The sequence below is a fragment of the Chaetodon trifascialis genome, chromosome 5, assembly GCF_039877785.1.
Source record: "Chaetodon trifascialis isolate fChaTrf1 chromosome 5, fChaTrf1.hap1, whole genome shotgun sequence".
NCBI lineage: Eukaryota > Metazoa > Chordata > Actinopteri > Chaetodontiformes > Chaetodontidae > Chaetodon > Chaetodon trifascialis.
In genome coordinates, this window is record NC_092060.1 from 26,682,458 (window position 1) to 26,699,390 (window position 16,933).

Here is a 16,933-nt window from a genome sequence, read left to right on the forward strand (position 1 = left end):
AGAGGCGTGCACAAAGGTCTGCATGTGTTATTATAAGAAAAGAAAAAGTGTTTGGGAAGTTTTATCTGAATCTAGATTTGGACGTGGACCACAAAACATATAACTTAAATCCTATCCGGTGCTTTAGGCTTTGCAAATGACCACGAGAATTTGGGAACAAATTCAAAGAGAAATGTACAAATAAATAAATAAATATGAGAAAATTTAGATAGAATTTGCTGGAGGACTCAAGAAAAAGTGTCTTTGGAAAATATATAAAATGGCTGAGGTGGTGGTGAGGTGGGTGAAATATATACTGACAGATGCCTTGAACAAAAGCTCTTGATCTGCAGCACACGCTGATCAGCCACGGCCTGTTCCTTCGCCACATTTCATTTAAATCTGTAGAGTAGTTTTTGAGACATCCTGCTCAAAACCAACAAGAAACTAATAATGATAAAAAAAAAAGATAATTCTATATGAATTCTTACTGTCTGACCAAATGGATGCATTTGATGTAACATCTGCACCTTCACTCTTTCTTTCTGCTTAACCTCTCTCATCCCCCTCTCTTCTCAGGAACCACAGGGGCCGTTAACATTATCGGCTTTATGACACGACTGGTAAAGATCACCGGGATTCCTCTGAGCCTCCCATTCCTCAGGTTTAAGTCCTCTGACCATATTCTAATGCTCTCTCTATTAAAAACCATTTATGACTGCGATGGCTGAAATGTGCTTAACAAGTCTGTCATCGCAGCAGCTTTGTTAGCATCAGCTGAGCCAATCGAATGTGAAGTGGCTTGCTGGGTGACGAAACCCCCGACAGTGAACTTTGAGGCTGAGGGATTTGGTCCGGGTGGACAGGTGGTTCCACTGGAGAGGCAGGAGCTCGGTACAGAGCCTTTGAAATCTTCTCAACTGGAAAATGTGATCGCTTTTGAGACGACAAGAGGTCTACGCTTCAAGAAAATCATTTAATCTGGCGCATGGTCATAAAATCTTACTCTCTGTAGAACTGATAACAGTAACTCTATTTAAAGTACGCCTTTAAAAACAAAGTTCTTTACAATAAAGACAAATAATAAACCTCAAATAATAAATTCTAACAGCAATTACAACAAATAGCATCATTTAAGAAAAGCCATAAGATGAAAGTGGGTGAGCATGTATGGAACATTATGCAACATAATGAAATCAGTTCCCTTGTTTCTAAATTAATCAGACAGTTCAAGGATATTTTTCAATTAGATTTTCTTTTTTTCTTGTCTTTTTTTGAGACGGTGTCACCTTAAAGTAGGTTAAAATTCACTGAGGCAGGAAGTATCTTAGACTAATTGCTTGTTCTTTTTCTTAAATAATATAATGATGAAATCAGTCGCTAAGTTGCACATATTTTACAGTGCACTCCTGACATTTGCTGTCAGTCACTCACTGCCAGTTTCTTGAAAATATCCCATGTCTGTGACATAAACACAGCCCAGTGGGCAGAACGACAGGTTGGCATTGTATGTTTCTGCACACCACAGATGCATTAAATTTGTTCCTTTCATATATATTATATCTACATTTGTACATGCATGTGTGTTTTTCAGCAGGGGGAGGGGATGCTGCTGCCGTGACAGCTAGACGACTTGCAAGCAGCAGACTGCTGTTCAAGCCCTGTTTCTTGCGGGTGTGTCTAATGAGAGGTCGGGACATTTTCCAGGTTGTGGTGACCAACCTGGGTATTTTAAACCAAAATGTAATCTTTTCTTAATCCTGAAAAGGTGGTTTATGTGTCTAAACCTCAGCAGACCCTACCCACAGAGCAAACACAACATAAAACTGAAAATTCAAACGTAAAGAGACAAAGTTTGAACGTAGAGAAGTTTCAGTATATCTTCGGTAAAGAAGCGCACAATGCCAACGTTTATTCTGCTGACTGAGTTGAATCAACAGCACAGTAATAGTTCATGGAGATTTACACGACATGGAGGTTTCCCTTAATGCGGCTTATTCTGTTTACGATGGCCTTGTATTCGTGCAGAACACATTCATCAATTAAACTTATTAAGAAGAGTTTCCTTACATCAGCCAGTTAAGATTCATGGAACACATTTATTTCTAACTAGCTTTCCTCTATGTTTGCTGTTCTCTGCTCTTTTCAGTGTGTGCACAAATTCCTCAAAATGAACGAACTGCAGCCACTGGGATGCAGCCAGTGTCTTAGAAGGAGCTGAACATTTTTAAGAGAGAGAAAACTGAGCTATCACCAGCTGTCTCTGAGCACGCTGACATCTAATGCCAAGGTTTTAAAGTTCACTTTCTGCAGTGTCTGTCTATGAAAACAGAGGCAGGGTTATTGAAATATCAGGGGTATGGCACGCAAACAACTAAGACACTCAGTTAAGGTTAAGAAAAGCAGGATGCACACAGTATTCCTGATGAAAGTCCGATCCTGCAGTGTTTCACCGCACTTTCTCTTGCATTGGCATGTTGGTATACAGTATGTTAACAATGCAACTCAGGAAAGGGATGGATTATTTGAATTATGGTGAGATTATTGGTTGAAATTTCTACCTCAATTTATACCACGAGAAACCCACCGAAAAGAAGCATTTTGGGATCTTTCTGCACACGCTTCTCTTCTCTATCAATACAGGATGAAAAAAAGAATTGATTTGAGCTGTCTGTATAAATCCGCCTTTGGCTTGCCCCTTCGACTGAACTGTCCAGTTATCTGACGTTGACTCCTTCATGACAGTTGACAGGTGAGTGGAGAATTTGTGGAGGCGAGGTATCGTCCTGAGGAAATGCCAGAGAAATTCAGCTGACCTCCGAGGCAGACACGGATCAGCGAACATGGATGTTATCTATCCCACATGCACACACGGACATGTAAACAGTTAGGCATTCAATGGGCTAACACACACACACACACACACACACACACACACACACACACACACACACACACACACACACACACACACACACAAGCACAAATCAATCACCTGACTCACAAGTGCACTAACGATGTTGTTGACATTAATGAGGAACATTCATGAAGGCAGCTAACGACGCTAATCATGGAGATTTCACACCGATACCCCGTAGCAAGCCATCATGCCAGCGGATGAGTCATCGCTTCGCTCGGATTTGACGTGTGTTTGTACGAGCATGCATGTGGAGCACTTCCTGATTTAAGTGAGCCAATCACAAGAAACAGCAGAAGAAAAACACCATCTGGATCATGTGAAGCCTTTTCTAAGCTTATTTTCACGCTGACGTTTGTGTTAAATATATCTCAAGTTGGAGAGATTTTTCCATCTCCTTCGAAGCATATTTTACATGAATTTTGCAGTTTTCCAGTTTCAGTTGTCAGTAAGTAAAAACCTTGTGGAGCCAACATAAAAGTTAAGTCTTTAGAAGCAGCCTTGTCTTAGTTTTCTGGACACATATTCACTGAATTTTTCTTCTATCATTAAAGACGCAAACCCTCAACTGAAATTTAAAACATGAAAATCAGCTCAATGAGTCATAAAGTTTTTCATCTCATGCAAGAGTTACAGTGTGTAATGCATCAAAGGAAAGAAACACTACACGGTCAAAAGTATGTGGACATCCATTTATTTCATCTTTATGTAAGAGTCGAGTTGCTCCAAAAGAAGACAGAGCAGCATATCTGCATATCTTTTTAAGCTTTCAGTTTTACTAGTTTTACTCCAAAGCCACCATCAGTGGCAGGCAGAGGTAATGGGGAATAGCCTCATCAACATCATGTCAAGGACTTAAACCTTTTGAAAGATTGAAAAATGCTCTCAGCGTCTTATAGAAAACCTCTAAAGTCTTCAGTGTGGTTGTCGAACATGTCATTCCAAATCCATGGGTATTAATCTGCTGCTTTAACAGCCTCCACATCTCCAGTTTCAGGCTTTCCATAAGATGCTGGAACCTGGGATTTGCCCCCATTCAGCCTGAAGAGCCTTAGTGAGGTCCAGCACTGATGTTGGGTGATAAAGCCTGGCTCACAGTCGCCGTTCCAGTTCATCCAAAAAGTGTTGGATACAGCTGAGGTCCAGGCTCTGGGCAGGCCAGCCAGCACACTGCTGCCTAAAATACCATTGTTTACTGTAGCATGAAGAGTTTCCTTCACTGGGCCTAAGGGCCCCAGGGCAAAAGAACACAAAAGGAATGGGGGCAGATGAGTCCACATACTTTTGGCCGTATACATACTGCAGTGTATATCAGGTTAAGCTGTGGTGTGTCACGATGAGAAGACACAGCCAGTGGATAAATGATAAATAACCTGATACATGATAAACGAGAGGGTTTCATTCTAAAACTGAAAAAGAGAGCGAAATCTGAAAAACATACATTAATATATGAGAAGAAAGAAAAATGTTAATTGGAAAAGAATCAAACTTATTTGCATAGCACACTCTGGCTTCCAGTTCACTGCAACCTTAAATATCATTTACCATCCTCCAGCTGATTGCAAATATGGGATCTGGTTTCCTCTCTATATCTAAATATTAATAGTCTCCATTACACGAAAATTACTTTCATCTCCGACTCACATGGAGGGATTAGATTTTAATCAACGCATTAAATATGACTTTCTATTCCTGCAGATGGGAGAGGATGGCAGGCAGTCGATTAGTATCATGCTCTGTTTGCCGTCTCACAGCGAAGCCTGATAAAGTCTTTGTTATCACAGAGGCTGCAAAAGCATAAACAAAAAGAGAATGTGACACATGGGAATGAGGCAACATAATGATGAGTTTCTGTGCATCAATATAACTTAAAAACAGCTTTTGAGAAGATAGCTTTGGAATTAATAGAATTTCTTAAACAAAAACTGCATTTATGGAGCGATCCTGTTCTCCATCTCACGCTGAAGATCAATCTGCTGTCACAGCTACTCCAAAATATCAACATCCTCAGAGTGATACTGAACTGGACTCAGTCTGTTGTATTTTTTGACTTCCATTGTGATTATCAGTGTAACACAATCACAGCGGAAAGACGCTGGGAGGCGTTTTGGCCAAGGAAAATCCAGCACATTCATTCATTTTTCACATTTCACAGCTAAAAACATTGAAACATGAGGCTTTAGTCCATTTGCAGCATTGAATTGTCTCTCAGTGTTAAGTATCGCAAAGGATGTTTTGGCTACAAAAACAGTGAACATGTAGTAGCTGGCCAACATGTGCTTTGCAGCTAATCTGATAGTCTGATAATCTGATAGAACACGCTCACTCATCTTCTCTTTAACCTGCACTAAATCAGAGCAAATGCCAGGTGAGATCAATAAAGGCTGATTAGCTTGATGACACACTGCAGGCTGGCTCTCTCTCCGCTGGTCGGTCGGTGGGCTATTTATGCCAAACCAAAGTGTTTTGTAGTTTGATTCTCTGTGGCTCAACATGACTCTCATTTTTGTTTTCCTGCTCATGACATCTGCAATTTCAGCAAGACACTTTTTTAGCAATAAGCCAAGTTGTTACAAGCCGGTGCCCAGGAATATCAATTTTGGGGTGAAGTGAGTTGCTTTAAGTTTCAATGTTTGGTGCTTTATTTCTCTAGCTTTCTGTGTTTTCACCTGTTAGACTTTATCAGAAGGCAGCAAATCAAATTGTAACCAGTTTTGTTCAATTATGTATATGCAGGTAGACTGAGGTTTGATGTCTAAAGGAATTTTGAAAGGTTTTCTCTCTGTACTTTGGAGATGTCTGAACTGATTTCTTAGATACATGTTCTGAGGATAAATCCCACTCATGCTACTAGACTTCAGGTTTCCAAATTATGTTTAAAACTCCACTCCTTTTGAAGTTGATTCTTAAGGCTGTTTTTGCCCTTGACTGCACTTCACAGGCTCTGCACTGCCCTGAACAAGCTTATTTCTAGGCTACAGGTGGTTGATGTTAATTTTGCCAGTGGAGATGCCGGGACTTGTACGGAGAGGAAGGTTTGCCCAGGAAGATGTCGTTTGCACAATTAATCCCATAGTCAAGACAATACAGGAATAGAGTTTACATATGAGGTGGTTGACTTCTTAAGTGCTCAATCTACGTGAGGTTTGCCTGCAGCCTTGGTCACTAATAGCATTATGTAATTTTTTTTTTTCATGTTTGACTTGATTTTAATGCCCTTCTTTCAGTAGCTGGGATTAATTTTAGACTTAGTTGAAACTTGCAATCTTGATCAGATTCCTCAGTGTCTGATTGGTGATGAGTACACTGCACTCACCTGTCATTTTTTTTTTTCTTTTGCCTGTCTCACCATAGTTGCCTTCCCTTGGTGGATATGTATTTCAAAGCTGTGTTGCTGTGAACCCGCTGCCCTTAAATCTCACTGATTGTGAAATGACTGAAGAAAAGTGTCTCTCACAGAACTGCACCTCGTCCTCATGAACTTCTCAACCTTGACGAGCTGCCAAAGACCTGGGACTGGAGGAATGTAAATGGCATCAACTATGCCAGTGCAACTCGTAACCAGCACATCCCTCAGTACTGTGGCTCCTGCTGGGCTCATGGCAGCACCAGTGCAATGGCAGGTCAGTTTCTGGGGAATTGAGATTTTTCCAGCTTATGTCAAATATCTGTTTAAGTCAAAAGATGTTTTGACTGGCATTTATTGGCACAGCAAATCAAGGTAAAACTGCTCGCATGAGGTCCCTGAATGCCTCATTTTTAGAATTCGCTAGTGGCACAAATGAATTCCATTCACCTTCATCATAATTCCATTTTTAAACCAAAATAGTTCAGGTTGAATAGTTACTATTAAATACTTCTGCTAACAGTTAAATGGAAAGATTGGTACATTCACATCTGTGCTAAATATGAACCTTGTGTTGGCAGGTAGCTTAGCATGTTGAGAAGGTTCAAAACTAATTTGTGGCTTAATTTTTAGACAAGTGTTCACAGGTCTGGACAGGTTAATATGCTAAAGCTACTTGGCTCTCCATGTGCCTGAACCTAGTCTTGCTATAGTTGTCATACAGTGAACCCATACCTGTGGTGCACTTTCTATCATGCTGACTTTAGCCTGAATTTTGGAGCTCACCCATTTAGACATGGCATTGCTGGGGGGTGTCTGTTCTCAGGAATGGTATGCAGATTAAATCTTTTGACAAAACAGATGGGAACCGCAGTGATAAAATCATTTGAGACGTGAGCTGAGCTTTTCCAAAACAAATATTGCATTTGTGGGGAACTGTTTTCTCTGCCTTGTGTAGATCGTATCAACATAAAGCGGAAAGGCACATGGCCATCTGCTTACATTTCTGTCCAACACGTGGTCGACTGCGCTGACTCCGGCACCTGTCACGGAGGAGACCATGGAGGGGTGTGGGAGTATGCCCACAAACATGGCATCCCTGACGAGACCTGCAACAACTACCAGGCAATTGACCAGAGTAAGACCTCAGCAGCAGTGTGCAGTTTCACTCACCTGGTCTGAGATTTTATATTCACTTTTCTTTTCTCCTCAGAATGTAACCCATTCAATGCGTGTGGCACTTGCACCACTTTTGGGAAATGCAACAATGTGAAAAACTACACCTTATGGAAAGTAGGTGACTTCGGAGACGTTAGTGGACGGGATAATATGATGGTGGAAATCTACAGTGGTGGACCAATCAGGTTTTCAAAGCTGAAGTTTATATGGTTTTGCAGGGAGTTGTATGAATGCAATTTAAATGTCCCAACCGTAGTTTTGAGGACAGTTAATCACATCAATTTCTGCCAGCGATGGTCATAAATGCCAAATCACTTTCTGTTCTCAAATCATCATGAATGCCTCTTCCCTCAGCTGTGGAATCATGGCCACAGAGAAACTAGATGAGTACACCGGGGGTCTGTACTCCGAGTATGTTGAGAGTCCTACCATCAACCACATTGTGACGGTTGCTGGCTGGGGTGTAGAAAATGGCACTGAATACTGGATTGTGCGTAACTCCTGGGGAGAGCCATGGGTGAGTCATCTCATAGTAACTCAATAGCCTCAGTCCCTGCATGGTTCAGTAGCTTTTAAACTTGGCATTTAGAAATTGGATGTTAGAATGAAATGCAGTGGGTGCACTTGATTTATAATCCAAGTGACCTTGAGATTTTTCTCCCTCTAGGGTGAGAGAGGCTGGCTCAGAATTGTGACAAGTGCCTACAAAGGAGGAAGTGGAAGCAATTACAATCTTGCTTTGGAGGAAGACTGCATGTACGGAGATGTGATCGTACCCTCAACCTACTTGTAGAAGTGAAGGACCATGTGTAACTACACTGGACAGAAACGATGCCTTAATCCTCATTTCTAATCCATGATTTCACAATTGTAACATCTTGTCTTTACATGCAGTCACCTCAAATTCTTATGTTTATGGGCCAAATGAACTGGAATTGCCATGTCAGTGAAATAAAAGAGCTTTTGCAACATCAAACTTTGACCTGTGACTGTGCTACGTGAAGGTGCAGTGTCTAAAATGATCAAATTCTTTTCCAGTGGACTCAAGCTGGAATGCAGAAGGCACTGTCTGCAGTTGGGTCACTTCTGGTATTAGAGGCTGCAGAAAGTTGCTTTTCATGGTGGAGAAGCTTTTTGGAGTTGACTAAAATAAAAAGGCTTTAAGCAAAGGTTTAGTTATTTTTGTCACTGCCTCCATTCAGCCTTTTACATCATTCAGCCCAAGGAGCCATCACTGCAGTTGCATGTTGTGTCGCTTGTACAGAAAATATTGGGATTTTTGCCTCCCCATGATTCTTAAAACTTGCATCACACTTGCACTAAAGGGGTGCTTTTGTGGTTTAGTGTTGCACTTCTATACAGCTGAGGGACTCATGAGGAAACTGATGTTGACTGAGATGTCCACTCTCCAGTAGCCCCACCACCACACACACAAATGTCCACTCCGAAGCCCCATACATTCAGTTTTTAGGTGGGTTTCAGAGCTTCACAAGCTGAATATTACTCATCAATAAAGTTTGTACATTCAGATTGCTGCTAAAAGAAACTGGTTTTGAAAGACAGATGGAACCAAATGGAGGGCACTGGTTGCAGCAAAAGGGATGAATTTGATGGGATCATAACAGACTACATTTTGGGTGCAAACTCTTAAGGCTTGGTACACCTGATTTGCTGCCCTGTGCACACTGAAAGGCACAGCTGGTATTTGCAAAAGTAAATATAAAATTGTGGAGTCTTTACAGCTGTACACTTACAGCAATTGTTTGCTGAGACTATTTGAATGACATACAACAACCCTCCTGTTATTACCTTGAGACTTCAGGTCGCAGGACGACTAAACTGAGCCGGTCTCTTTCAAAAGCTGAATGACATTTGTTTGTTCTACATCTCTGAGCTTGATAAACAGACCCACCTCCCTTATTGACTGACATGCTTTATTAGTTTCAGTTCTGTCATGCTTCTGGAGTAACATTCAGTTTAATCACTAGTTATCTACTGTGGCACACACACAACAGCACAATGCCATCCTCTGAGTTTATGTGCAATTACAAAGAGCCCATTTTCTTGCTCTTCATCTGGGGAACAAAAGAAAACTGAGCACTTAGATATTTGGTTCGGGGGATGCAACTATAATAAAAATGCATCAACACAAGCTGCTATGCTTTGCTGCTGATATGGAAATGCTTCCCATTAACTGCAGTTTCCATTCAGCATCTCTGGGGAGAACAAAGGATAATCAAACCTTATACAGCGCTGTTAACTTCAAGCCTCCAAACCAAGGGAAACCTTAAGCCTATAAAGCTGTGGTGTGTCCGAGTGGAGGCCCACTGTGAAAACAAATATTGAGCATAATTTGGTTGCTCAATATTATGCGATCAAGCCCCCACCCTCGAGCAATCTTTCACGTGAAATCAAATTTGCACTCTGATTAAATTTCCTGCATGTTTTCTCATTTGCATAATCACAAACAGAGCTCTAATGGCTGTGAATGAAAACACATGGTAATCTTTGGGTCTGAGAGTCAAAAAGAAAGGGCAGTCTTTCTAGTGTGACAAATAAATGGTATGAAAAATGCAGGTTGCAAATGCACGAGCCATTTTCATACTGAGCGATTCAGCATTCATCTTCATTACAGCAATCAATATGGCAAAATTGATTTTTCAACAATTCCTGCAAACCCATTATGTATTGTTTCTGTGATCAATATGTCGCTCTGTAAACATGAAGATGGAGCAGGTGGTTGTTATATGAAGACCATTACTGAGGTGTTCCAGTGCTGCAGAGGCCTGGATTATCAGCTTAGTTGGAGTTGGAGGGAATATCCACTTCTAAAGTATCTTTGAGCAAGGCATTGTAATGATTTATCCATGCCAGCTGCCTCTAGCAGGAGTGTAGGAATATGCAGAAAGCTTCCCTGTGTGTGTGCTTTGTGTAATCCTTCCCAATGCATTCGCCTCTCCAAGGCCGCTGCTGAAACTTGCCTCATGAAATAAGCAACAGAGAACAAACCATAACCAGAGAGCCACAGAACACATTCTGGTATTTCACATAAAAACATGTTCTCTGATTTAGCCTAAGAGGTTAGAGACACCCTATCTAATCTTAATGATTCAAAACATGCCCAAATGATGCATTTAAATTATTACTAGCCATGTGAGCAGATGCAATAAGAGATTTCTTCATGCATTCCACAATAACATCAATCATGCATTTATCGTCTCGGATATGAATTGAGCAGACTTTTCACTCCAAACGCGACAAATCTCGTCCTGTTTGCCAAAATGCACGGCCTGGCTCACAGCGCAGAATGTGTTGATTCTAATCATAATGCATGAAGCAGATTAGCTCAACGAGATGGTATAAATCACTCATTATCATAGCCCAAACTTCAGCAAAAAGGCATGTCTGATCTGAGTTGCATTGCATAATACATCTAAAGCACAAACAGCAAAAAAAAATGTAGACGTAAGTCTCGTATTGCTAATGAGCCCGTGCAGGAAATATGATTTGATCATTAAAAGCAAAGTGTCTTCCTCAGCCAGCCGCCACTTTTCCTCATGATCTGTTTTTCCCCTGTCAAGCCAAAAATAAAGTATAAAAACACACACACACAACAATCACTTAGTCAGTGTGATTCCTAAGTCGATTTACAGCCATAGCCACCACGCTGATGTTATGCATCATTCCACTGCTAATCTCACTTCCCACTCCAATATACTCATGCAACCTCGAGGCGGCCGCAGAATTAGCTTTAGTTAATGGATGAGTATTAATCCCTCTTAGTCACAACAAAATTAAGGAATAATATGGCCATGAATATTTCAGTTAGCGCAGCACGACGGGAATCTGCTCGCACAATCTGCCCTGGCTTGCAAAAAAAGAATTGGCGATTGCATACATTATTAATGCTTCATCATAAAATTCATATTTTGCGCCAGCTGAACGGGGGCTCGAGAGTGAAAATCCAATGAGCAGTCAATACTACTTCAAACTAACTTGCTGAACACACAGAACAGAGAGAAACGGCCTCTGAAACATCAGAGCTCACTGAACCGTGCTTTTGTTCTGCTTTTATCACTCTGTCTCCGAAGGTAGTGCATTCTTATTAGATCCCTTAAAAATAGATGCGAACCTTCCAAGTCAGTGAGTTCTCAGCCTCCCCCTAGAAGTTTTAATTAGAACACCAGTCACTCGTGTTATCGTTGTTTCGAGAGGGCCGCTTCCACATTCCTGAGCTGCCCACTTCATCACAGGATCAGAGGCCCGCAATGAGTGAACTGTTTAGGATGACTGCCTCATATTCCCTCTGGATTTTACCTCAAGAATCACAATCTGTTACTGATGAAGGGCCAGTGTGCTCAAATAATTGGCAGGATTATTGTAGAGACACGTATTATACATTTATGGACTCCAAAGAGGTGCATTATTATGAAAACAAGAGCAGCAGATTATCTATATCCCTCTACATTCAATGAGCTCTCCAGATATGTGCTTATAATAAGAATGAAAATAGATGATAAGAGCCTAACGCTCTTCATAGAAATGGCTTTTTGATGCTGAAAAACTCCATGTGGCAGCTATACTGGAGGTCCATGCCACTTGGATGACTGTGAGTGTTGTTGATGTTTCAGACCTTAAGCCACAACTCAATGCTTTCAGGTAAAGGTATAGCTAAAGGCGGCATGATATGCAACAGATATGTCTGTTTCCAATATGGACAGAAACAGTCTCTTAAGATGTGGCTGTCATACAAGATAACCTAAATGTCTGAGTGAATCAGATGTTTAGGGAAGAGACAGACAGGCTCACGGTCATTCATGTAATATTGAGACAAGAGTCGTACTAAAGATAAAAGAGATAAAAACTTCAAACTACATCAGTTTAAGGTGTGATTATGTTGATTCCTGCATCACCACCCACTTAAGTTGGGGTATAATGTGATGGTAACTCATTTAATTGATCGTTTTACTTTCTATTAGATAAGTATAGCTATCAGGCTGACACCAGGATGGCTCTGGTAGTCTGGAGTCACTGGACTCGTCCCGTTATGTGTTGAAAATGTGGTTATGTTGTTCATCTGTCAAACTAATCGTATCAATATATCATGTATATACCACAGGAGTGGGAAGGAAGTTGTTTTGGTACTCAGATACAAGTATTTTTGGCCCTGTTTTGCTTTCAGTGTGCTTATGATGCTCAGATGGCCGATTGCATGTAGGTTCCAGAAAGAGTTGGACTCTTGCGGCCTTAAAATGTCATAAAACATGAGAAAAGGCAAACAAAACTAATTCATCAGATTCACCTTAAAGGGTCAGTTCACCCAAATTACAAAGATTTTTTGCCTCCACCCCAAAACAATAGAGGTGAATTAGATTTTTCTTGTTGTTCAGATTAATTAAACATGTCATGGTTACATTTGTGTTAGGAACTACTTTCTGCCGAAGAAACAGACCCTATGGAAACTTCCCCAGATGAATGGAGACACTGTTGCTGTTAGTGCCACAAACAAAACTCTGGTGACATACAAATAAGTGGGAATATATATTGTTTTGTAATTTGGGTGAACTGACTCTTCAACAACGCCAAATAGCCCTGCACATATGCCTTGATATGTTTTTTATTATGTTGCTTCACATTATGTACGTGCATAACGTGCAGATGCCAGATGTGTATTCTATATTATTCATGTCCTAATTTCATTGGTTGTGTGCTCTTCTCTCCAAATGACCATGCTGCCTCTTTGGAATCACAATGTAGCCCGCTAATGACATCTGGCCAGTGGAACATCATGGGTGACTTTCATCTTCCAGCCAGTGGCCATCATTACTGGAGGTTTTGTTTAGCACTCTCATTCATTCAGGGGAGGAAATAGGGGAGGGAGGGGTCCTTTGGTTTAAATGGACTGACCTGTAATTGCACTATGCTGCCCCCTGTTGAAAAAACGTTCGGCATGTTGCATCATGACTGTGTGCTGATGTGTTTTGTCTGGATTTTCTGACAGCATGTTGACAACTAAACACGAGTTTAATACACACCAAGATGCCATCAGAGATTTGTTTACTCCTGTGAGGTTTACAGTTCTGGAAGCAAGCAAAGCTTTGATTCTAAAGAGGTGACGCAAGTTCTGCAGATGTTATTTTTTGCATGCAAATCAAACTTTCCGACACTAAATGCAGATAGTCGATGCACATTTTCAATGTGCACTCCTCAGATTATGCCTACCTGCACACAGGGCGATCCCATTTCCCTGCATTAAACACATTTCAGCTGGTGGGAGGTGCTGTTATGAAGAAAAACATCCTTTATTGAGGACAAAAAAGAAGACAACTGTATTATAATTAAGTTCACATCGTAAAGTGGTTATTTGAACTGAAAATCACCCTCTGCAGATTGGTATGTCCAGTAAATGGAGCCATAAACCTCTTCAGCATGAGGAAACACGCAAACATGAGGGTTTGGTTAATAGGTTTGTCTCATATTGATTCAATTTGAACATAATAGGAAGCATCAGCACAGATAATTTCTCCCAGGACAGTGATATGATGGCTGCTGTCTGGAACAAAGGCCCTCTGCTCTTGGCACACAACGGGTTAAGGTTGTGTGAACGCCCGAGTTGGCGTTGATGGTATTCACGCGCAATGATTAACGGTATTGATTCACAAAACATGCGGAATTGTAATGTTTTACTACCAAGAAGGAACAAAGAGCCAAGTCATCCTCCTCTAATTGACTGGTAGCCGCGCTGAAATAATGTAATTAACTGCAGTTAGGCTTTGTGCGCGAAATGATTTCGCTGCGCACTTGCCCAAATCATTAACTCCTAACTACTTTTTCAAATGAAAATGCCCGAATCCACCACCGCCGGCATGATGATCGATGTCGACAAAGCGCCCGCCTGCAAGAAAACAAGTCTGTCTAAATCTGGCTTTGAAGAAAGGGAGTCTGCTTTCAACCTGATCAGAAACTTGGTTTTGAAGGAAGGGCGCCCCGCCCTCCTGGTCCTTATAACCAGAAAGCCTGTTTGCAGGACGCTCAAACATAACAGGAACACTGGAGACCACATCGCTGTGCATGAACCATTCCTGGAGACGAACTCTGGCTACAAAGACCTTACGGATTACACTGGTTGTTTCGCCTTTTGACCGCAAGCAAACGACCAGAAGTGGCCATGGATTTTCTCAATCACAACTATTTGAATGCGCGCAGTCCATATGACTACACTTTTAATTTCTGGAACGACTATCTCGGCCTGACGACTTTGGTTACGAAAAACAATAAGCTCAGCATGCCACAGAACCCCAACTCCATCACCGAGTCCCTGAAAGCGACCCTGGGCTTGGACGATTCTCCGGCGTGTCCGTGCGTAATCGCGGGCGGCGTTGGTGAGAGCGGGCACATGGACTGCTGCTGCCCGTCCGGGAGCCCCCCGCCCGCCTCCATCCTAGACTTGAAGGAGCGTTTCTCGATTCTGAGTCCCTTCCAGAACCAGCTCGGTGTCCAGCCGGAGCGAGAGGTGGGCTTCGGTGGGAGCTTCGCGGGGTTCGATCTGTTCGGCATGGAGAGGAAGATGCGCAAACCCGCGTCCAGGAGCAAGCAGGAGCCCAAAATCTGCGTCTTCTGCCGAAATAACGGAGCGCCCGAGGAGGTGTACGGCTCTCACGTCCTGAAGACCCCGGACGGCAGGGTTGTGTGCCCGATTCTGAGGGCTTATACCTGTCCCCTTTGCAGTGCCAACGGGGACAATGCCCATACGATAAAATACTGTCCACTGTCAAAAGACCAACCATCCCAGCGACCATTAAAGGGAGGGAGGGCTGTGGGTGGTAAGAGGATGAAAATATTCTAAACAGACATGACTCTAAAGTAAATTGAATTGCACTGAACAATTTCCAGATGACTGTTTTGATTTCGGCTCTAGCCTTTATCCCAGTTTCATAAACATATTGATTTTATCCTTTTTTTTTCCTCTAAGATCTCTTATATTTTTATAGTTCTTTTATCCACATAGAATAATTTTATGCTTTATACATTGGATTTATTTTTCTTGCTAGTTTGTAGTCATTTGAGCGTGTGCATATAAATACATGTATCAATAATCACAAAGTGTGAATACATTTTAAGAAAAGTATTTTGGTCATGTAGGGAAACACACTGACATTGGCAAAGGGGATGAATGTCATATTTCTACCAAGTATTTTTGTACGGTGAGCTAAGCTCGCTGCGATTTTCTTTCTCGTCTTAGAAAACCAAAGTTATGTTTGCCATTAAAGAAGCTCAAGAATGTGTCATTAATGAGTACTTGTGTGCGTCTGACTGGAGGAACTCTTTGATCCCATCTGCCTGCCTAAAAAACTCCACAACATATTTTCCAACTTGCTCCCAAAAGTTGACATTCAATCTGCAGGCAGGACGAAAAAAAAAAGAAAAAGAAAAGACAATGTGGCCTCTGTTTAGAGCTCATATTCTCCGGGGAACATTATAATCAATTGTTGCCAAGCCAAACCTCTTTTCCAATCCTATGTGATGAGAACATCACCTGACTTTACAAGCAGTCAGAAATGAGAGATACTAGCTTACATTTTCTTATGTTTACATTCCCAAATAAGGGCGACACACTGGATTTCTTTTCTCTGTCAGGTCTCTCTGACTCTCTATGGTGTTATTTTGTTTTGCTTTGCCCTGACAGTGTATTCACCACAGAGTCTCATGGGCAGGTCTGCTCTGCTTTGCCAAGCAGAGTGAGTCCCATTTTACCTTTCGCTCCGAGTGTGGGGGTGAAAAAGAGCAAATGAATGTTAGGAAACAACAACATGTAATCCCATTTTTCCTTTTCTGAAGAATCCAAAAAAAAAAAAAAAAAAAAAAAGATGCAAAAATGTTGTGAATGTATGATTGAAAGTGTCACTTGCAGGACTGCACATTTCTGACAGTTTTGTTTACCAAAGGAATACAATTGCATTGAAGAAAGAAGAGAGATTTGCTGTATTGTATATAAAGTGATGTTTATTCAGTATTTTAACATTACAAGTGACTTCAGAGGGCGCTACCTCAACAGGATTTTGTACTTACATGTAAAATGTCAACAGCAGTTTATTGATATAGTGCTGCCATTTATAATAAGGGTTTTGATAGTATTTTTGATCTTTGTATAACATAATTGTATTTTCATTTTGTTGCATTTAACATTATGGAAGTGAATTTCCAAGAAGCTATAAGCATTGCTCACCAAAAGGTGATTGTCTGTAAATAATGATTATGCCCATACTTTTTAAAGTTTAGTTGTTCAATGTTACATTCTTGAGAGTGTGCAAGAGAGTGGATACTGAAAAAGGCTGACAAAATTTGCCACTTTTAACAGAGGTTTTTTGATTAAATGAATAATAGAAAAAGAAACACTGTTGAACTTTGTTATTTATATTTTACCACAATTTCCTGTATGCTGCTGTGCAGAATAACAACATATGAATCCACTAGAGAAATAAAAACTTATCAAATATTTGAATCTATGTGGT

The 16,933-nt window shown here is 41.1% G+C and overlaps 2 protein-coding genes across 2 annotated transcripts; both read left to right on the top strand.

The window, feature by feature from the left end:
• The first annotated feature begins 5,373 nt into the window (after positions 1 to 5,373).
• Positions 5,374 to 8,393, top strand: LOC139331401 (cathepsin Z-like). Its single transcript, XM_070962863.1, has 6 exons — positions 5,374 to 5,505; positions 6,356 to 6,519; positions 7,201 to 7,380; positions 7,456 to 7,606; positions 7,776 to 7,938; positions 8,089 to 8,393. The coding sequence occupies exons 1-6, from the start codon at positions 5,390 to 5,392 to the stop codon at positions 8,212 to 8,214; spliced, it is 900 nt and encodes a 299-aa protein (XP_070818964.1). The 5' UTR covers positions 5,374 to 5,389; the 3' UTR covers positions 8,215 to 8,393.
• Positions 8,394 to 14,280: 5,887 nt separating this feature from the next.
• nanos1 (nanos homolog 1) lies at positions 14,281 to 16,310 on the top strand. The gene has a single exon (XM_070963437.1). The coding sequence runs from the start codon at positions 14,590 to 14,592 to the stop codon at positions 15,265 to 15,267; it is 678 nt and encodes a 225-aa protein (XP_070819538.1). The 5' UTR covers positions 14,281 to 14,589; the 3' UTR covers positions 15,268 to 16,310.
• The last annotated feature ends 623 nt before the right edge of the window (positions 16,311 to 16,933 follow it).

Excerpts from the sequence above, each read along its gene's own strand:
- nanos1 (XM_070963437.1), top strand. The coding sequence starts at position 14,590 with ATGGATTTTCTCAATCACAACTATTTGAATGCGCGCAGTCCATATGAC.
- LOC139331401 (XM_070962863.1), top strand. The coding sequence starts at position 5,390 with ATGACTCTCATTTTTGTTTTCCTGCTCATGACATCTGCAATTTCAGCA. Across the intron at positions 6,520-7,200 it reads CAGCACCAGTGCAATGGCAG|ATCGTATCAACATAAAGCGG; the intron begins GTCAGTTTCTGG and ends TGCCTTGTGTAG. Across the intron at positions 7,939-8,088 it reads ACTCCTGGGGAGAGCCATGG|GGTGAGAGAGGCTGGCTCAG; the intron begins GTGAGTCATCTC and ends TTCTCCCTCTAG.